General features: G+C 39.4%; 1 protein-coding gene and 1 pseudogene across 11 annotated transcripts in view; both read left to right on the forward strand.

Moving 5' to 3' along the window:
* SYNE2 (spectrin repeat containing nuclear envelope protein 2) overlaps positions 1-15,470 on the forward strand; it is a 342,533-nt gene that overhangs the window by 184,646 nt on the left and 142,417 nt on the right. For all 11 annotated transcript variants that reach the window (XM_047864572.1, XM_047864571.1, XM_047864576.1 and 8 more), the window contains exons 47-51: positions 71-336; positions 1,726-3,817; positions 5,475-5,797; positions 8,213-8,357; positions 9,179-9,397. In XM_047864572.1, coding sequence (XP_047720528.1) covers positions 71-336; positions 1,726-3,817; positions 5,475-5,797; positions 8,213-8,357; positions 9,179-9,397 — 3,045 coding nt within the window. The remainder of the gene's footprint in view (positions 1-70; positions 337-1,725; positions 3,818-5,474; positions 5,798-8,212; positions 8,358-9,178; positions 9,398-15,470) is intronic.
* Positions 9,539-10,840, forward strand: LOC125167469 (40S ribosomal protein S29-like; annotated as a pseudogene).

Genomic DNA, 15,470 nt, shown 5'->3' on the forward strand with positions numbered 1-15,470 from the left:
GAAGGAAGGAAATTAATGAGTGAGTGAGGGAGTGAATTTATATTTACTGATTTCCATGACTTGTTTTTAGGAATTATATGCCCAGTTGGACGCAAAGAAATCAGCCATTGAACCACTGGAACAAACTGAGTATCTCAATAAAGCAGAAACAAGTGCCTTGGTTCTTCACAACGCAGGGTATTCAGTGAACTATTTGGACAATCTGCTTCAGGCACTTATTACTTTGAAGAAAAATAAAGAAAGCCAATATTGTTTCCTTAAGGATTTTCAGGATCGCCTTGCTGCCATTGAATCCTCAGTGAAAGCCTTGTTGACAGAAAAGGAAAGTCTAAAAGTGTAAGTATAAGAATTTAGGACTCGGGGCACCTGGGTGGCTCAGTCAGTTAAGGGTCCGACTTCGGCTCAGTTCGTGATTTCACAGTTGGTGGGTTCAGGTCCCCCATGGGGCTCAGTGCTGACAGCTCAGAGCCTGGAGCCTGCTTGGGATTCTGTGTCTCCCTCTGACTCTGCTCTTCCCCCGCTCATTCATTCTCTCTCTCTCTCTCTCTCTCTCTCTTTCTCACTCACTCACTCAAAAATAAGCATTAAAAAAAAAAAAACGAAACAATTTAGGTCTTGCATTCTTTTTATTCAAGCACAGATAGGCTGCACTACCTTGGACAGGCCCAGGGTTTTAAGAGTTTATACTATGAGACGATATTATGATTTTAACAGTACAATATGGAAATTAATTACATACGGAAGCCATTGAAGAAAACTGTTGTTTCATGCAGTAAATTTTATATTATTTATATTAATTTTATAATTAAATTATGTTTTACAAATTAATTTCTTAAACAATTAATTCACACTATAAGTATCTTCCAAATGGATTTAAATTCTATGGAATTCAGAACTCTTTTTGTCAAGACTTTATTCTGAACTATGGGGGTGGAAAGAAATATTCTATGTATACACTTGTTCAGTATCAGCATAATTGGTTGAAATAGTTCGGAACCTACTGAATACATATCCATTCTAATGATTTCTTTTCACATATATATACTCTTTTTGGCTCTGAAGATAATAGCAAATGGTTTGTAGATACAGTCTTACTGTGTAAATACCTTGTCATTATTAAAAAGGTTGAGGCGGGCACCTGGCTGAGTCAGTCAGTGGAGCAAACAACTGTTGATCTCGGGGTTATGAGTTCAAGCCTCACATTGGCTGTAGGGATAACTTAAAAAAAAAATTTTTTTTTAAAGTAAAAAGTTTGATTTTGTACTTTTGCCTAAATGGGGTTTACTTTCAGTGATATCCCTTTGAGGAAGCAATTTTATATTCAAAGGACAAGACTGATTATACTTTCTTATTCATTATTGTCGGTAAAATGGTAACAAAGTGGTTGGACATTGTGATAATTTCTTAGGCTTAGACTCACCTTTGTGCGAGTACTTTACAGTTACCAAGTCCTTTTGCATATGTATCGTTCCCTTCCCTCTTCACTCCCTTCCTGTGGTTCTGCATTTTTACGATACTTATTCTATAGGTGAGTTTTCTGTATTGTTACACACTAACTGAAAGCCACACTAAACAAGGTCCTGATTTTGATTTTAAAGACAGAATGCTTTTATAGACAACCTAATCTTCTCTTCTGTGAATTCAGAGCAGAATTAATTTCTTTTCATGAACTCTAACCTCGTGTCGATGTATATTAATAAGCTCCCTTTTTTTTTCTTTCTCTAGGGGACCACTGGACAGTGCAGCCTATCTGGACAAAATGAAAAACTTCCTGGCATCGATAGAAAAAGAGAAAGATTCTTTAAGCAAGATGAAAATGGAATGGGAAAATTTATCAAAGTGCGTGACTGACATGGATAAGAAGGTTTCGGAAAGCCAGATCCGGCAACTTGCACGTAGTTGCGAACAAGTAGAACAGTTGGCTCGAAAGAAGTATTCTCAGCAAGTAGCAGAAAATGATGAATTTATACTTTTCATGCGTGCGATCCAAGACCTTGACGTTTCTCTGCAGCAACAGCAGCAGTTCGGGCTGAACTCTCCAGAAGAACCGGAGGGGAGCCCAGGCACAGTTGCCTTGGCCACTGAACTCCGGGCTATCAAGCAGAGATTTTTGGCTTTGAAGGGGCAAGCTGAATTTCAGATGGAGAGGATTTGGGGAGAAAAAGAAAAGAACACTTTGGAAGATGCAATGAATAATTTGCAGAAGCGATTGGAAGCCTCGGAGCCATTAAACACAGAGGTGGAAAATCAGATCAAGATGTGTGAAACAAGGACCAGGATGAGAGAGATTATCCTGTGGGTCAAGAATCTGCTAGGTGAACTCGCTCCTACCATTTGCCTTCTCCCAGATGACATTCTTTCACAGATCAGAAAGTGCAAGATGACACATGATGGCATTCTGGATAAGCACCAAGCTGTGGAGTCCTTGGTTAAAGAGGTCAAAGATAATACTCCTAATCTTCCAGCAGATGAGAGCAATGATTTAAATCACCTCCTACAGGACTTACAGAATCAGTACCAAATGCTAGTTTTAAAGTCAACGGAAAGATCACGGCAATTAGAATTTAAATTGGAAGAAAGGAGCAGATTTTTTGCCGTAATAGAGAAGGTTCAACTTTCACTTCAGGAAAATGAAGCACTGATAAATCCCAAGATGAAAACAGCCTCCACAGCAACTGAACTAGAACATGAGCGTGTCACTTTGATGAGTTCTCAGAAGGAATTGCAAGAAGCGGAGAGTGTGATCTTGACCCACCTTCAGGAACAAACAAACATCTGTAAGGATCTAAATGTGTTCGAAAGATTATTTCTGGATGACCAGTTGAAAAACCTTAAGACTAGAGCCCATAGAACGCAAAGATTAATTCAAAGTAAATGTAAGGAAGTGGAACGCAAGATCCATTTTTACAGAGAATTCCATGAAAAAACATCTGTGCTTCAGAAGGAGGTTGACCATATACGGCACAACGAACTGCTGCTAAATCAAGAAATAAATCAAGATGTTGAAAAGGAGCTCTGTGGCCTTAAAGACCGACTCACTGGTATTCAGTCTAGTATCCTACAGGTACGGAAACTCAAAGAAGTGTTTGAATGTATAGGACTAAGCTGGGATGGTTCCCAACTTGACCAATTACACACTCAAGTAGTTGAGAAAGAAAAGGAACTCGAGGAAAAAATTAAGCAGTTGGCAGACCATGTGGCAGACCATGGCAGATATCAGGCATCACTAAGTAAATTGAGGGCTATGGACTTGCAAATTAAGAAAAGAGCCGAAGCAGTGCTAGAAATGCCCCAGACCTCACCAGAAAGCAGTTTGCTCGATGCTCAGATTTTGAATCGGAGAATTGAGAAAGCCATGTGCTTGTGTCAAGAGATACTAAAGAAATTGAATGAAAGTAAGGCCTTTGATGACACCTTCAAAGAGAAAGAAATGCCTCGGATAAAGCTGTATGCAGAAGAAAATGACAAGTTACGCAAGGTTCTCCAAAACAGCATACTAAAATCCCAACCCACAGAAGTGAACGAACAGAATTTTCAGGACAAACTGGAAAATTCCTTACATGTTTTGAAGCAGATAAAATCTCAGTTAGAGCAGCCTTTGCTTATAAATTTGGACATTGAACATATTCAAAATGAGAAGGATAATTGTGAAGCATTTCAAGAGCAAGTTCAGGCAGAAATGGATAGCGTGAAAGCTGTGACCATCATTGAGAAGCAAAGAGAAGAAAATTCTTCTGGAGCTAATGATGTGGAGGCAAAATTACGTGACATTGAAGATCTTCACATGCAGCTTGCTACAAGCCTTGATTTGCGCACAGTAGGTTTTTTTTCAATTAGGTGGTTAATGCATTTCTTTTTATTGCATGGTTTTAGCTTTTACTCTAGGTAATATCTGTGCTTCTTAAGCAGTTATAGGTTCTACATGAACATTCTCCATAGAATAGCCATTTAAAAGAAACTTGCGGTGGACCAGTTTACAATCCCACCTCAATTGACATCTAAATACAGTGCTTTATAGACAGGAAAGAGGAATGTGAAGTCTTTACTTCTATACCCCTGGCAACCCCTGTTGAGTTCAGACAGAGTTTGGTTTTGGTTTGTTTGTGTTTTTAGAAATAGTGAGGCATAGTGGAAGAAATATAGTGTAGAGAAAATAACATAAAATAATAACTCCGCATCCATTTAGAACTTACGGTGTCTGGGAACCGTGCTGAATACTGTGTTTTTAATCCTCATAGCAACTCTGTGGGGGGGGGGGTGCTATCATTAGCTCTATTTCAAAATAAGGAAATTTAAGTTCAAGAACATCAACAGTTTTCTCAGGCTCCTGCATCAGGAACAGAACAGGATTCGAGTCAAGGTCTGTCTGATTTTAGAGCTTGGGTCATCAAATGAAGGTTCATGGGCCAAATCTGCCCATGGTGCCTGATTTTGTAAATAAAGTTTTATTGTATCATGGCCATGCTCATTTCTTTAGAGAATGTCTATGGCTGCTTTCCTGCTACACCAGCAGGGTTGAGTAGTTGTGATAGTCCAGATGGCGGGCAAAGCCTAAAATATTTAGTCTGGTCCTCTACAAGAAAAGTTTGCTGACCTCTGGTGTTGTAGAATGAGTCCAACATACTCTCTCCTTTTCCACAATAATTAGGAGAGATAGCTTAGGCATTGCTAGAACACTTGTACTTAATATAATGCCTTTCACTGTATTTTCAGAATTGTCACATTAAACTTATAGAATGGGGAAATGAACTCCCTTCATTGATTTAAAGAGTTATTAGATAATATTTCAATATTTGATAGGTATAAACGCTATAGAAATGTAAGGTCATACTGTGAATCCTACTATGTTCTTTAAATTGATACTTAACAAATGTTGAGTAAATTCAGTACTTCTTTATTTGATTTTAATACAGTTTCCAGGAACAATGACATAAATCTCTAAAATAATAGGATTAGAGCTGGACTGGAAGGGACCTTTAAAGTTATTTACATCAACTATTTGTTATTTCAGCAAGAAGACTATGGTCTGGATACGTTAAGTGATGTGTTCAAAACTAAAATTTGTGGCAGAGCCATTTATTTGAAAACACAAGAAATCTTGGCGAGGGTGTGTTTTCTTTTTATGCCCCCAACAAATATTGGTTAAAGCTATACACATTAAATATATGCGATTGCTTTATTTAGTTCATCGTCTAATATAAGAGTTCTAGAACAGGAATGCATATCATTAGACATGATGCCTGAGATGTATTTTTGAATTTAGAGTAGATTTAGCAAATCTGGAAGCAGTTTTTCTTTATGCAAACAGAAAGTTATTGGTCTTTATGTGCTAGCCTAATGTTGCCAAACTAAGTAGGAGACGCTAACCCTTGTAAGACCCAGACATATTATGAATGCACTACAAAAATTCAAGAATGATAAAAATCCCCAAAGTTTGCCAGCTTTGTCACAGTGTTTCATCTCCTGTTCACCAGGATGTCTTGAATGATGCTGATGAAAGTATGACACGCTATAACGAGGCAGTCACTAGGGCGATGGGGATCCTTACTGCCCGTGAAGCCATTATTGCATCCCATAGAATAGACCTTGCTGATCCGGAAGAATCGCTGGAGATATCTCACTGGAAACAAGAGGAGTTGCAGTCCACAATAGCAGACATCCAGGACCTTACTGAGAAATTGGGGATTGTATCCAGCCCTGAAGCCAAACAACAACTCCAGTGTACTATACATGGGTTAGTTTTGAAGGACTCAGCCGTGAGGGAGGCAGCCAAAATAAAGGAAGCTGAAATAGAAGGGTAGGTACTTCTTTCTAAAGGTAATGCTTTAAGAACAAAATTAAGGTTTATTTTTCTTTATAGTTAACATTTACCAATAGGGAATAATTTGGAAAATATGGAAAACTTTAAAAATCACTACCTGCATGGGGCGCCTGGGTGGCTCAGTCTGTTGGGTGTCCGACTTCGGCTGAGGTCATGATCTAACGGTTCATGGTTCGAGCCCGGCATCTGGCTCTGTGCTGACAGCTCAGAGCTTGGGGCCTGCTTTGGATTCCCTCTCTCTCTACCCCTCCCCTGCTCATGCTCTGTCTCTCTGTCTCTCAAGAATGAATAAACGTTAAAAAAATGTTTCTTTTTAAATCACTATCTATAGAAAACCATAGCAAATATTTTATTGTATTTATTTTACCTTTTTTCCGTATTTAATGTTGAATACATACAACAGAATGCTTATAAAAGTCTGCATATGATATAAAGGATAATAATAAAATAACAGCTTTGTCCCTAAAGGTTCAAAGGTAAACATCATGACTTTTGAATTCTCTTGTGCGGTCCTTTCTTCTCCTCAGAATTAATCCTTATCCCCAATATTTTATTTACCACTTTCTTTCCTTTTTAAAATATTTTTTTCTATGTGTTTATGCTTCATTTTCATATATGTGTGTTCCTCTGTCACCTCATTTTTTTTCAAACTCATCATTTTGATGCTGAAGTTTATTCATGTTCTTGTCTAGAGCAAAATTCAGTTACCTAGCTATTGACAGACATTTGAGTTTTTCTACTTTTTGCCTTCACAACTAGTGCCAATAGGAACATTTTTAAATGCAAGAGGTTCACTTGAATAGTTACTGAGGATTCTGGTGTTGAGTCAAAAGGTAGGCACACCTCACATTTTAAATTCCAAATAATTTTACCTACTTCTACTCAGACTAGTGTTTCGACAACATAGTCTATTCCAACTGTTTCGTATCTTCGCCAGTACTCGATGTTGGGAGATTTAAGTTTTGCCAGCCTGATGGATGAAAAGTGGTGTTTCATTATGGTTTTAATTTGCATCTCTATTATATTAATGTGTTTGAGCCCCTTTATTGAATATTTCTTGGTCATTCATATTTCATCTTCGGAAAGATGCCTGTCCAAGCCGTTGCCCGATTTTTATTGGGTTGCCCATACTTTTTCTTATTAATTTGTAGAGATGTATGCTATATTTTGCAGGCTGGTCCTTTGTGGTTATATATATTATAAACATCTTGACAGAGAAAGTTTCCTATTTAAAACCTATCCTGGGTTGAGGCTTTATCCTCTGTCCCCTCAGCGTTCCAGGAAAAGGTTAATAAAACTGAAACTCAGCAAATGCCCTCAAAGTCTTTGTCCCTAAAGCTCAGCTTGTTTCTCTGTATTTCCACGTCCATATAGTTTGGGAGCCTCTGAATATTTCTTACCTCCTTTCTAGTTCATTATTATATTTTAATAATTTTTAAAATATATATTTGATACTAAAGTTTTCATTGTTTTCAGTGAGAGACTGAGACTATATCAATTTTAGACACATAACTGTATTCATAGTTTTTTAATACATCAGAACACTACCCTACATAAAAAGATGCTGCTTATCCTTTACTTTAAAACATGTGCTCTTTTCCTTATTGTAACAAAACTTCACAAAGGTAATTGTATTTGCAATTAAATATTTTACAAAATGGATGGTTGTAATTTACTTAGCTATATCTTTTGTTACGTATAAGGTATGTTCCAATTTTTGACATTTTTAATTTTTTAGTTATTTATTTGGTTTTGAGAGAGAGCATGCTTATGAGTAGGGGAGGGGCAGAGAGAGAAGGAGAGAGAGATTCTTAAGCAGGCTCCACACTCAGCACGGAGCCCGATGTGGGGCTCAGTCTTACCACCCTGAGATCATGACCTGAGTGGAAATCAAGAGTTGTGCGCTTAACTGACTGAGCCACCCAGGCACCCCTGCTATTTTAATTAATAGTTTAATAAGTAAAAAGATTTTAGTGTGTAAAAGGTTTTATCAGGTTTAGAATAAATTCCTACTGTGAGGATTAGTTCCTTAAGATAAATTGCAGAAGTTGGATTAATGGCTCAAAAGATATGAGCATTTTTAAGACTGAGTGGTTTTTATAAGAATTGTACCAATTTATATCTCATTTGCAGTGTTTGAGAGTGCAGTTTTACAATTTACGTGTTTTGAGGAAAGTCTTATCTGCCTGTTCAAGTTTGCATTAAAAGTCTTATGCAGGTCCCTGTGAAGAAGAGGTAATCAATAAAAATTTGGTGTAATACGCTGAATAAGAAAAAGAGAATTACATTCTGTTTTTTATTAAGTGTTCAGAATTCATTCTGGGTAATCCAGAATATATTATACTAAATAAAATTTAATATCCTTTCTTTTTTCCTGATGGTGCTTTATAGGTGTCTCGAGAATTACAAATGCTATAGGAAAATTAAAGAGAAAATTTGCACTCACCTCAGTAAAATGGAGACAGTTCTTGGGCAGTCCATGTTCCCGTTGCCGGTGTCTTACAAGGAAGCTTTAGAGCGCTTGGAACAGAGCAAGGTAATAGTATTTGCAAATCTCCAGTAAGATTTGATGCAGAAAATTGGCAGGAAGAACAGGTGGCGGCAGCAGGGAATGTGGCTCTGTTATGACCCACAGAAATCTCCCACCTGAATTGGACACTCAAAACACCCCAAACCAAAAGCCGAGGGGAACCATGAAACAGTGGTTCTGAGAGATTTCATGGGTTGGATTCACAGGACTGTAGCAAACTCGTAGCAGATTGTTCTCAGTGATCATTCTTTCTGAAGCTTTACCTTTCTTGTTATTTTGTTGGATGTTGCTGGATCAGTGACAGAGAATTTAATGCAACTATCGTTAAGTCTAAACTCTGGCTACTTCTTATTCTTAGTGTGCAATTTTTGTTTTTGTTTCTTTTCATCTGTTAAAAGCTATGGTATTATGTTATTAGGATTTGGATGAAAGCATTCTGAGTCATCTGTGCTTAATACCTACCACATATCAACAAACAAACAAATACATATACAAAAACCTGAAATAATACATTGGTGGTTGATAAGTATTGTTCAGATTAACTACCTAGTAAGATATGAGACTAACATTAAAATAACAATGATCTTTTAAGAAATCTACCTTTCAAAACACTTTCTTTTTGTCACCATAGTTCCAAATTCGTGTGCAACCCAGTAATACTTAAGGCAGTTCTAATCTGTCTTAAATTGGCTTCCAAAAGGACCAACAAATAGATCAGATAACACTTGGGGATGATTGAGAATCAATTCCTCAGGATTGTAAGAAGTTCATAAGTTTCAGAAAGATCAATAGACCTTCTGTTCCTCCTCTTCCTTTTCTTTCCTAAGGCCTTGGGGTCAAATCTTACATCAACCAAAGAAGAGTTAATGAAACTACGCCGGGTCCACAGACACATTAGACCCATGTGCACAGACAGCGACGACGTGTGTCTGCTCAGAACCACGTCAGCTCTGTGGGACAAATGGTTGAGTTTGCTAGAGGCTGCCAAAGAGTGGGAGATTTGGTGTGAAGAACTAAAGCGGGAGTGGAAATTTGTCAGTGAAGAAGTAAGTGCTTCATTTTCAACATTATAACCAGTTTCCTAACAATTGTCATCTACATTGTTGTGCTACTTGGCGGTTTGTTTTTATATAAAACAAGTCCTCAACCGGTACCCTTTGTTCATACCACAGGCACGTAGCACATAAATGTTCATAGAGGTCCTAGTAAACTCATCTCCAAGAAATGGTTCAAATTCTTTCTTAAAAGTACCAGTGTTTTTGGCATTAGGTAATACTTATAAATAAGTATTTGCTTGTTGGAGCTTTAAAATCTTTAGTGTACCTATAAGTTAACCCCTCTTAAAGATAACTGTCTTGGTGTGCCTGGGTGGCTGAGTCGGTTAAGCATCTGATGCTTGTTTTTGGCTCAAATGATGATCTTAGGGTTGTGAGATCGAATTCTGCTTCAGCTCACTGCTGGACATGGAGACTACTTGAGATTCTCTCTCTATCTCTCGCTCTTTTTCCTTCTCTCTCTCTCTCTCTGTCCCTCCCCTGCTCATGCTTGCTCTCTCACAGTCTCTCTCAAAAAAAAAAATTGTCTCTACACAACACCAAAGGTTAGAATTAGGTGATATTCACAATAACCAACTAATTTTGAATTTAACTGTTTATTAGCTATGGAAATTAATTCTAATGGTTAAAGTATGGAGTTAAAAATATGTATGACACTCTTTCTGAAAACGCTCTTAAAGAAAATCTCCATAATAGGGGTGCCAGGATGGCTCAGTTAAACGTCTGACTCTTGATTTTGGCTCAGGTCATGATCTTGGGGTCTCGGAATTGAGCCTCATGTACGGCTCCACGATGACAGCACAGAGCTTGCTTGGGATTCTCTCTCTTTCCCTCTCTCTCTCTGCCCCTTCCCTGCTTGCCTTCTCTCTCTTTCTCTCTCAAAATAAATAAATAAACTAAAAAAAAAAAAAAAAAGCCCTCCATAATATATATCAATCACAGATGTTAATTTAAGCATGATTCAGGATTTAGGCCATCACATATATTTAGAAAGGAAATTTAAAAATAGTATAAAATTATCTTCGGGTGTTCCTTAATCTATCAGGTATAAATGAAGTACAAATCAGAACATTAAATGAAAACCTTTCTCTCTTATTCATGTCAAAATTCCTGCTAACTTTACTTAAGAGAGAAATATAATGAATCAGTACTTGATTTGGGGTAGAAATGTTTAGCACTGGCATATTTTCCTGCTTAAAACTTGATCTTCTTGCCTTTTGCCTCATTGCATCCGAGAGAGCACGATAGGTCACCAGCAGCTCTTCTGAAGCCATGGGAGAAAATTCGGCCAGGGTCTTCATTCTTGCCCTGTCTGCTCAAACTGGCACAGTCTGATCCAGAAATAATGGCCTCAGTAATAATTGCCTAGTAAATAATTGCCACCAGTGTTTCCGTCAGTGTGGAGAGGATATAGGCTTCGTCAAGGTGGATTAAGTGAACTTCCTTAAATGAGTCATCCAAGATACCTACCTTACTGCAGAATAATAAAATAATATAAAGAAAAAAGAAAAGAAAAATATTGATTTTCTTTTTTTAATTTTTTCAATGTTTATTTTTTCTTTTTTTCAACTTTTTTTTATTTTTATTTTTATTTATTTTTTTATTTTTGGGACAGAGAGAGACAGAGCATGAACGGGGGAGGGGCAGAGAGAGAGAGAGGGAGACACAGATCGGAAACAGGCTCCAGGCTCTGAGCCATCAGCCCAGAGCCTGACACGGGGCTCGAACTCACGGACCGCGAGATCGTGACCTGGCTGAAGTCGGACGCTTAACCGACTGCGCCAGCCAGGCGCCTCTCAATGTTTATTTTTTGAGAGAGAGAGAGAGGGCAAGTCGGGGAGGGGCAGAGAGAGAGAGAGGGACACACAGAATCCGAAGCAGGCTCCAGGCTCTGAGGTGTCAGCCCAGAGTCGGACACAGGGCCTGAACTCACAGACCTCCCGATCATGACCTGAGCTGAAGTCGGACCCTTAACCGACTGAGCCACCCAGCCGCCCCTAAATACTTGATATTCTGGAAATGAATAATATTTTGGTAGTGCTGGTAGGGTGTGGTTAGTACATAGACTCTTGAATGTTACAACTCTAAGAAACTTTGTAAATTTCACTTTTTTAGCCGAGCTGCTAGCCCCCATCTTTCCCGTCCGTACTGGCACTGTTTCTTGGGTTCCTACAGGAGGCTGTGTGCCACCAAATCCTTGCATTGCTCTCAAGAGTTAAATATTATTGCAATGTCGTTGATGGGGATACAGAGGCGCCGAGAGATTTCTGATGACACGAGACCTCCCAGGTGGCGATGGAGCTGGGGCTGCGGGACTGGGGCCACAGCTGTTGCGCTCACTGCTGTCACTTTAGAATCTGACCGGGGCCTTGCACTTAGTGGGCAGTTAGTAAACATTTCTTGAGCGACAGCTCTTATTCAAACCCAGGTCTAGGGTAATCCTGAGCTTTTACTCTTTCTATTTTACTACATTGTCTATCGCTGTACGCCCATTTGCAATTGTATTGTATTAATTCAGACCCCATTTATTTAGAGCTTTGTAATTATTCATCGAAGCATTTGACAATATTTGCTGGCAGAATGTGTTTTTCAGAGCATCACAAACAAAATATGCCCTCATGTAGTAATAGGAACAACCACTCCAACACGTGATGGGCTGGTACGAAGCGTGTGTTGGGCACAGTTCTAAGCACGTTATATGTATTATCATTTACGCTCACAAGAATCCTATGAGGTAATTACTTTTATTTTATCCTCGTTTTGTAGACGAGGAAAGTGAGACACAGTCAGATGGAGTAACTTGCCCAAATTCACGAGTGAATGGTAGAAGAAGATTCAAACTTACGCTGCTGGGTGGCTCACTTGGTCAAGTGACCGACTCTGGATTTTGGCCCAGGCTGTGATCTCATGCTTCATGAGATCAAGCCCTACCTTGGGCTCCATGCTGACCATGCAGAGCCTGTTTGGGATTCTCTCTCTTTCCCCCTGTCTCTCTGCCTCTCCTGTGCTCGTGCCCTCACTCTCTCAAAATAAATAAGTAAACGTTAAAAAAATGTTTCACACTTACACTCTGGTATTTAACCACAAAACCATCAGCTTAAATGATATTTACGCACACCAAATTGATGTAGGATTTTAAAATTGCTTGTATCCAGGGGCACCGGGGTGGCTCAGTCGGTTAAGTGTCTGACTCTTGATTTTTGGCTCAGGTCATGATCTCACGGTTTGTGGGATCAAGCCCCTAACTGGGCTGTCCGCTGACAGTACAGAGCCTGCTTGGGATTCTCTCTCTCCCTCGCTCCCTGCCCCTCCCCCACTGTGTTCACTCTCTTTCTCAAAATAAAAATGAAAACCTAAAATAGCTTGTATCCATTCAATAAAAATTGTATCATCTGAACACTTGTACACGCAAGGTTCTATTGGCATGGTTGGTGCTTTTGTGTGTGACAGAATGAATTTCTTTTTTTAAGACATTACGATAATCCCATATCTGTATGGGATAAAGGTTTTGTATCAGCAGATTTTCAAAAACTTAAAACTCTGTTTAATTGTATATTTTGAAAAATAAATTTAAATTTTGATTTACCTTTTTTCCCCCTAAAATTTTACCTTCCTGTTCTCTTAAACAGAATCTGCTTGATTTAATTATTCGTTTCTGGTTATTCAGTCATCATTTTTGCTTTGGTGATCGTAATGTGCTAAAGTCCTGTCTCGAAAGATAATTGAAGGTAGAAGGCTGGCTTCTTCCCCATGAACCCAAAGTCCAAAAGACTTTTACTGGTTCCTAAATCTCCTGGTTATGAGTATTTCAGTCTCTTTCACTCTTTCTGTTTACTTATGGTGCAACTACGGCTCCTTCTCCCTTTCTGGACTCTATAACTGACTGTGAATCTAAAAGTTTTATAACCAATATTATTAGAATTCTGTGTCCAAGGGAAATCATTCAAGTGGAAGAATGAATACATAATTTTTGTGGCAACTATTTTACTGATTTGGGAGCTGTCTTTATCCTTTTTCGCATAAAGTCTGTTGAATTTTGTTGCACACAGGCACATGATCACCAACAAAATGAAGATATAGAACATTCTCATCACTCCAGATAGTTCCCTTGTGCACCTCTGTAATCAGTGCCTTCTGTTACCTCCAGCCCCTGGCAACCATTAATCTGTCTTGCCATTTCCAGAATGTCATATAAATGGACTGGGATAGTTTGTGCCTTTTGAGTGTGGCATCTTTTCGCTGAGCATAATGCATGGGAGATGCATTCATATTGCTGCTTGTATCAATAGTTCATTTCTCTTTCTTCCTGAGTAATACTGGGTTGGGTGCAGGTATGACAGTTTGATTATCCATCACAAGTTGAAGAATGGCCTGGCTTTTGAGTACAATTATTGCCCCAATAAAAATGATTTCCCTCCTTAATCACTTACCAACTTACAGCAGACGGCAGAGCCTGAGATGGGGCTTGCAGGCAGGTGGTTTATTTTGGAAAGTGATCTCCAGGAACAGGTGTGGGGGACGAGGGGAACTGGAACTGGGAAGGTCAGGCCTTCAGTTGCTTTACTCTTATTAGGTCATGGTTGCTGTTGTTGCTCTTCATGGAAGCACCAAGAGATGTTCCATTAAGTTCTAGATTACAGACCTACTTCTTTCCACCCTGATGTGTATTCGAGACCCTAGATACCATTATCTCTGACACTACAGCACGTCCTTTCTTTGCCTGCTGGTTCCCTGGCAGGAAGGTTGCCAGACATCCCAGTGGAACCCTTCTATCTCATTCCCTGGTGGAAGTGTGGCTGCCTGCCTGAGAACCAGCATTTCTGATGCAACTGAATTCAGGTCTGAGGTGATGGAAAGCATACATTCCATAACTGGGTCTTTTGAGAGGCCAGCCTATACCTACACCCTGCAGTGACCCGGGGACTCAACTGGGTCATATGACCCAAGTGGCAGGGCAGTTTATCCCATAATCTGACCCTAGAGCAGTGCCTCTTTTTGCCCAGACCCCCCTCAAGCTTGGCAGCATTCTGATAAATGGAGCTGAGCAATATTCTCAAGTATAGCATATGCTGCCTCCAAAATCTCAGTGGGCAAATTCCAGTGCTTTCTTAGTGGTAGAGACATAAGACGGAACAACTTGAGCTTTACGCCATGGAATTCTGGCAGGCGCTCGACCACTGAGCTCCTGGAAACTTAATTTATGCTGGAATTGCTAAATTCTCACAGGCTTTACGTTCGACCCTTTGGCAGGTTTTCGTTTATCATTTCAGGGAGCGTGATATCAGAAAGGTAGTTGACCAGAGTGCTACTCTGTACTGTCCAGATTGCAAGGTGCCTGACTTGAGTTTGAATGTCAGGGCGGGAGAGTTAACAATACTGCTGGGGCAGAATGTGGTGACTGTGGGGTACAGCTGAGGCGAGGACCACAGGGTCTGAAGAGGTGCGTGGAGGGATCTGATTTTCTGTGTCTTCATTCTGAGTTCAAGGATGATGGGACTCCATTTTGCAGACATGTGATGTATTAGGTTATGTAGTTCTGGGTTCTGCATATAGCCATGTTGGTAAATACATGATTAGTCAGGACTGCTTTCCCTTTGGCATGGGTGTTAGGGGCATGAGGAAGTACCAGACTTACTTTTTTGGGCATGTAGGAATGGGATGTGAAAGAAAAGTCACCTGTAGAAAAATTATCCAGCAGTCACCCAACCTCTTAGTAGTTGCAATTTGGTGAAGCTCATTCGAACTGCCTTATAGGTGTTTCAGAAGAGATAACTGCTTTGTGCAATGGAAATCTGAAACAGAGAAAAATTATTTATGAAAATACTCAACAGTGTTTCCTTCAGCTCACAATAGCAGTATTTCATAGTAATCACATATCTACATGATCGATCGCTGGGAGCTATGGGATTCCAAAAGCAGAGGAATAATATTCCCAGCTATAGGAAGACGGATGCTACTTCGAGTGAGGATATGGCATCAGGAACCCTTTGAAGGGCCAGTGCACAAAAATTATGGTTCCCAAGGTATGCTTCAGCTCCTGAGGCGATCCAAGTACAGTTTAGTT

The sequence above is a fragment of the Prionailurus viverrinus genome, chromosome B3, assembly GCF_022837055.1.
Source record: "Prionailurus viverrinus isolate Anna chromosome B3, UM_Priviv_1.0, whole genome shotgun sequence".
Taxonomy (NCBI): domain Eukaryota; kingdom Metazoa; phylum Chordata; class Mammalia; order Carnivora; family Felidae; genus Prionailurus; species Prionailurus viverrinus.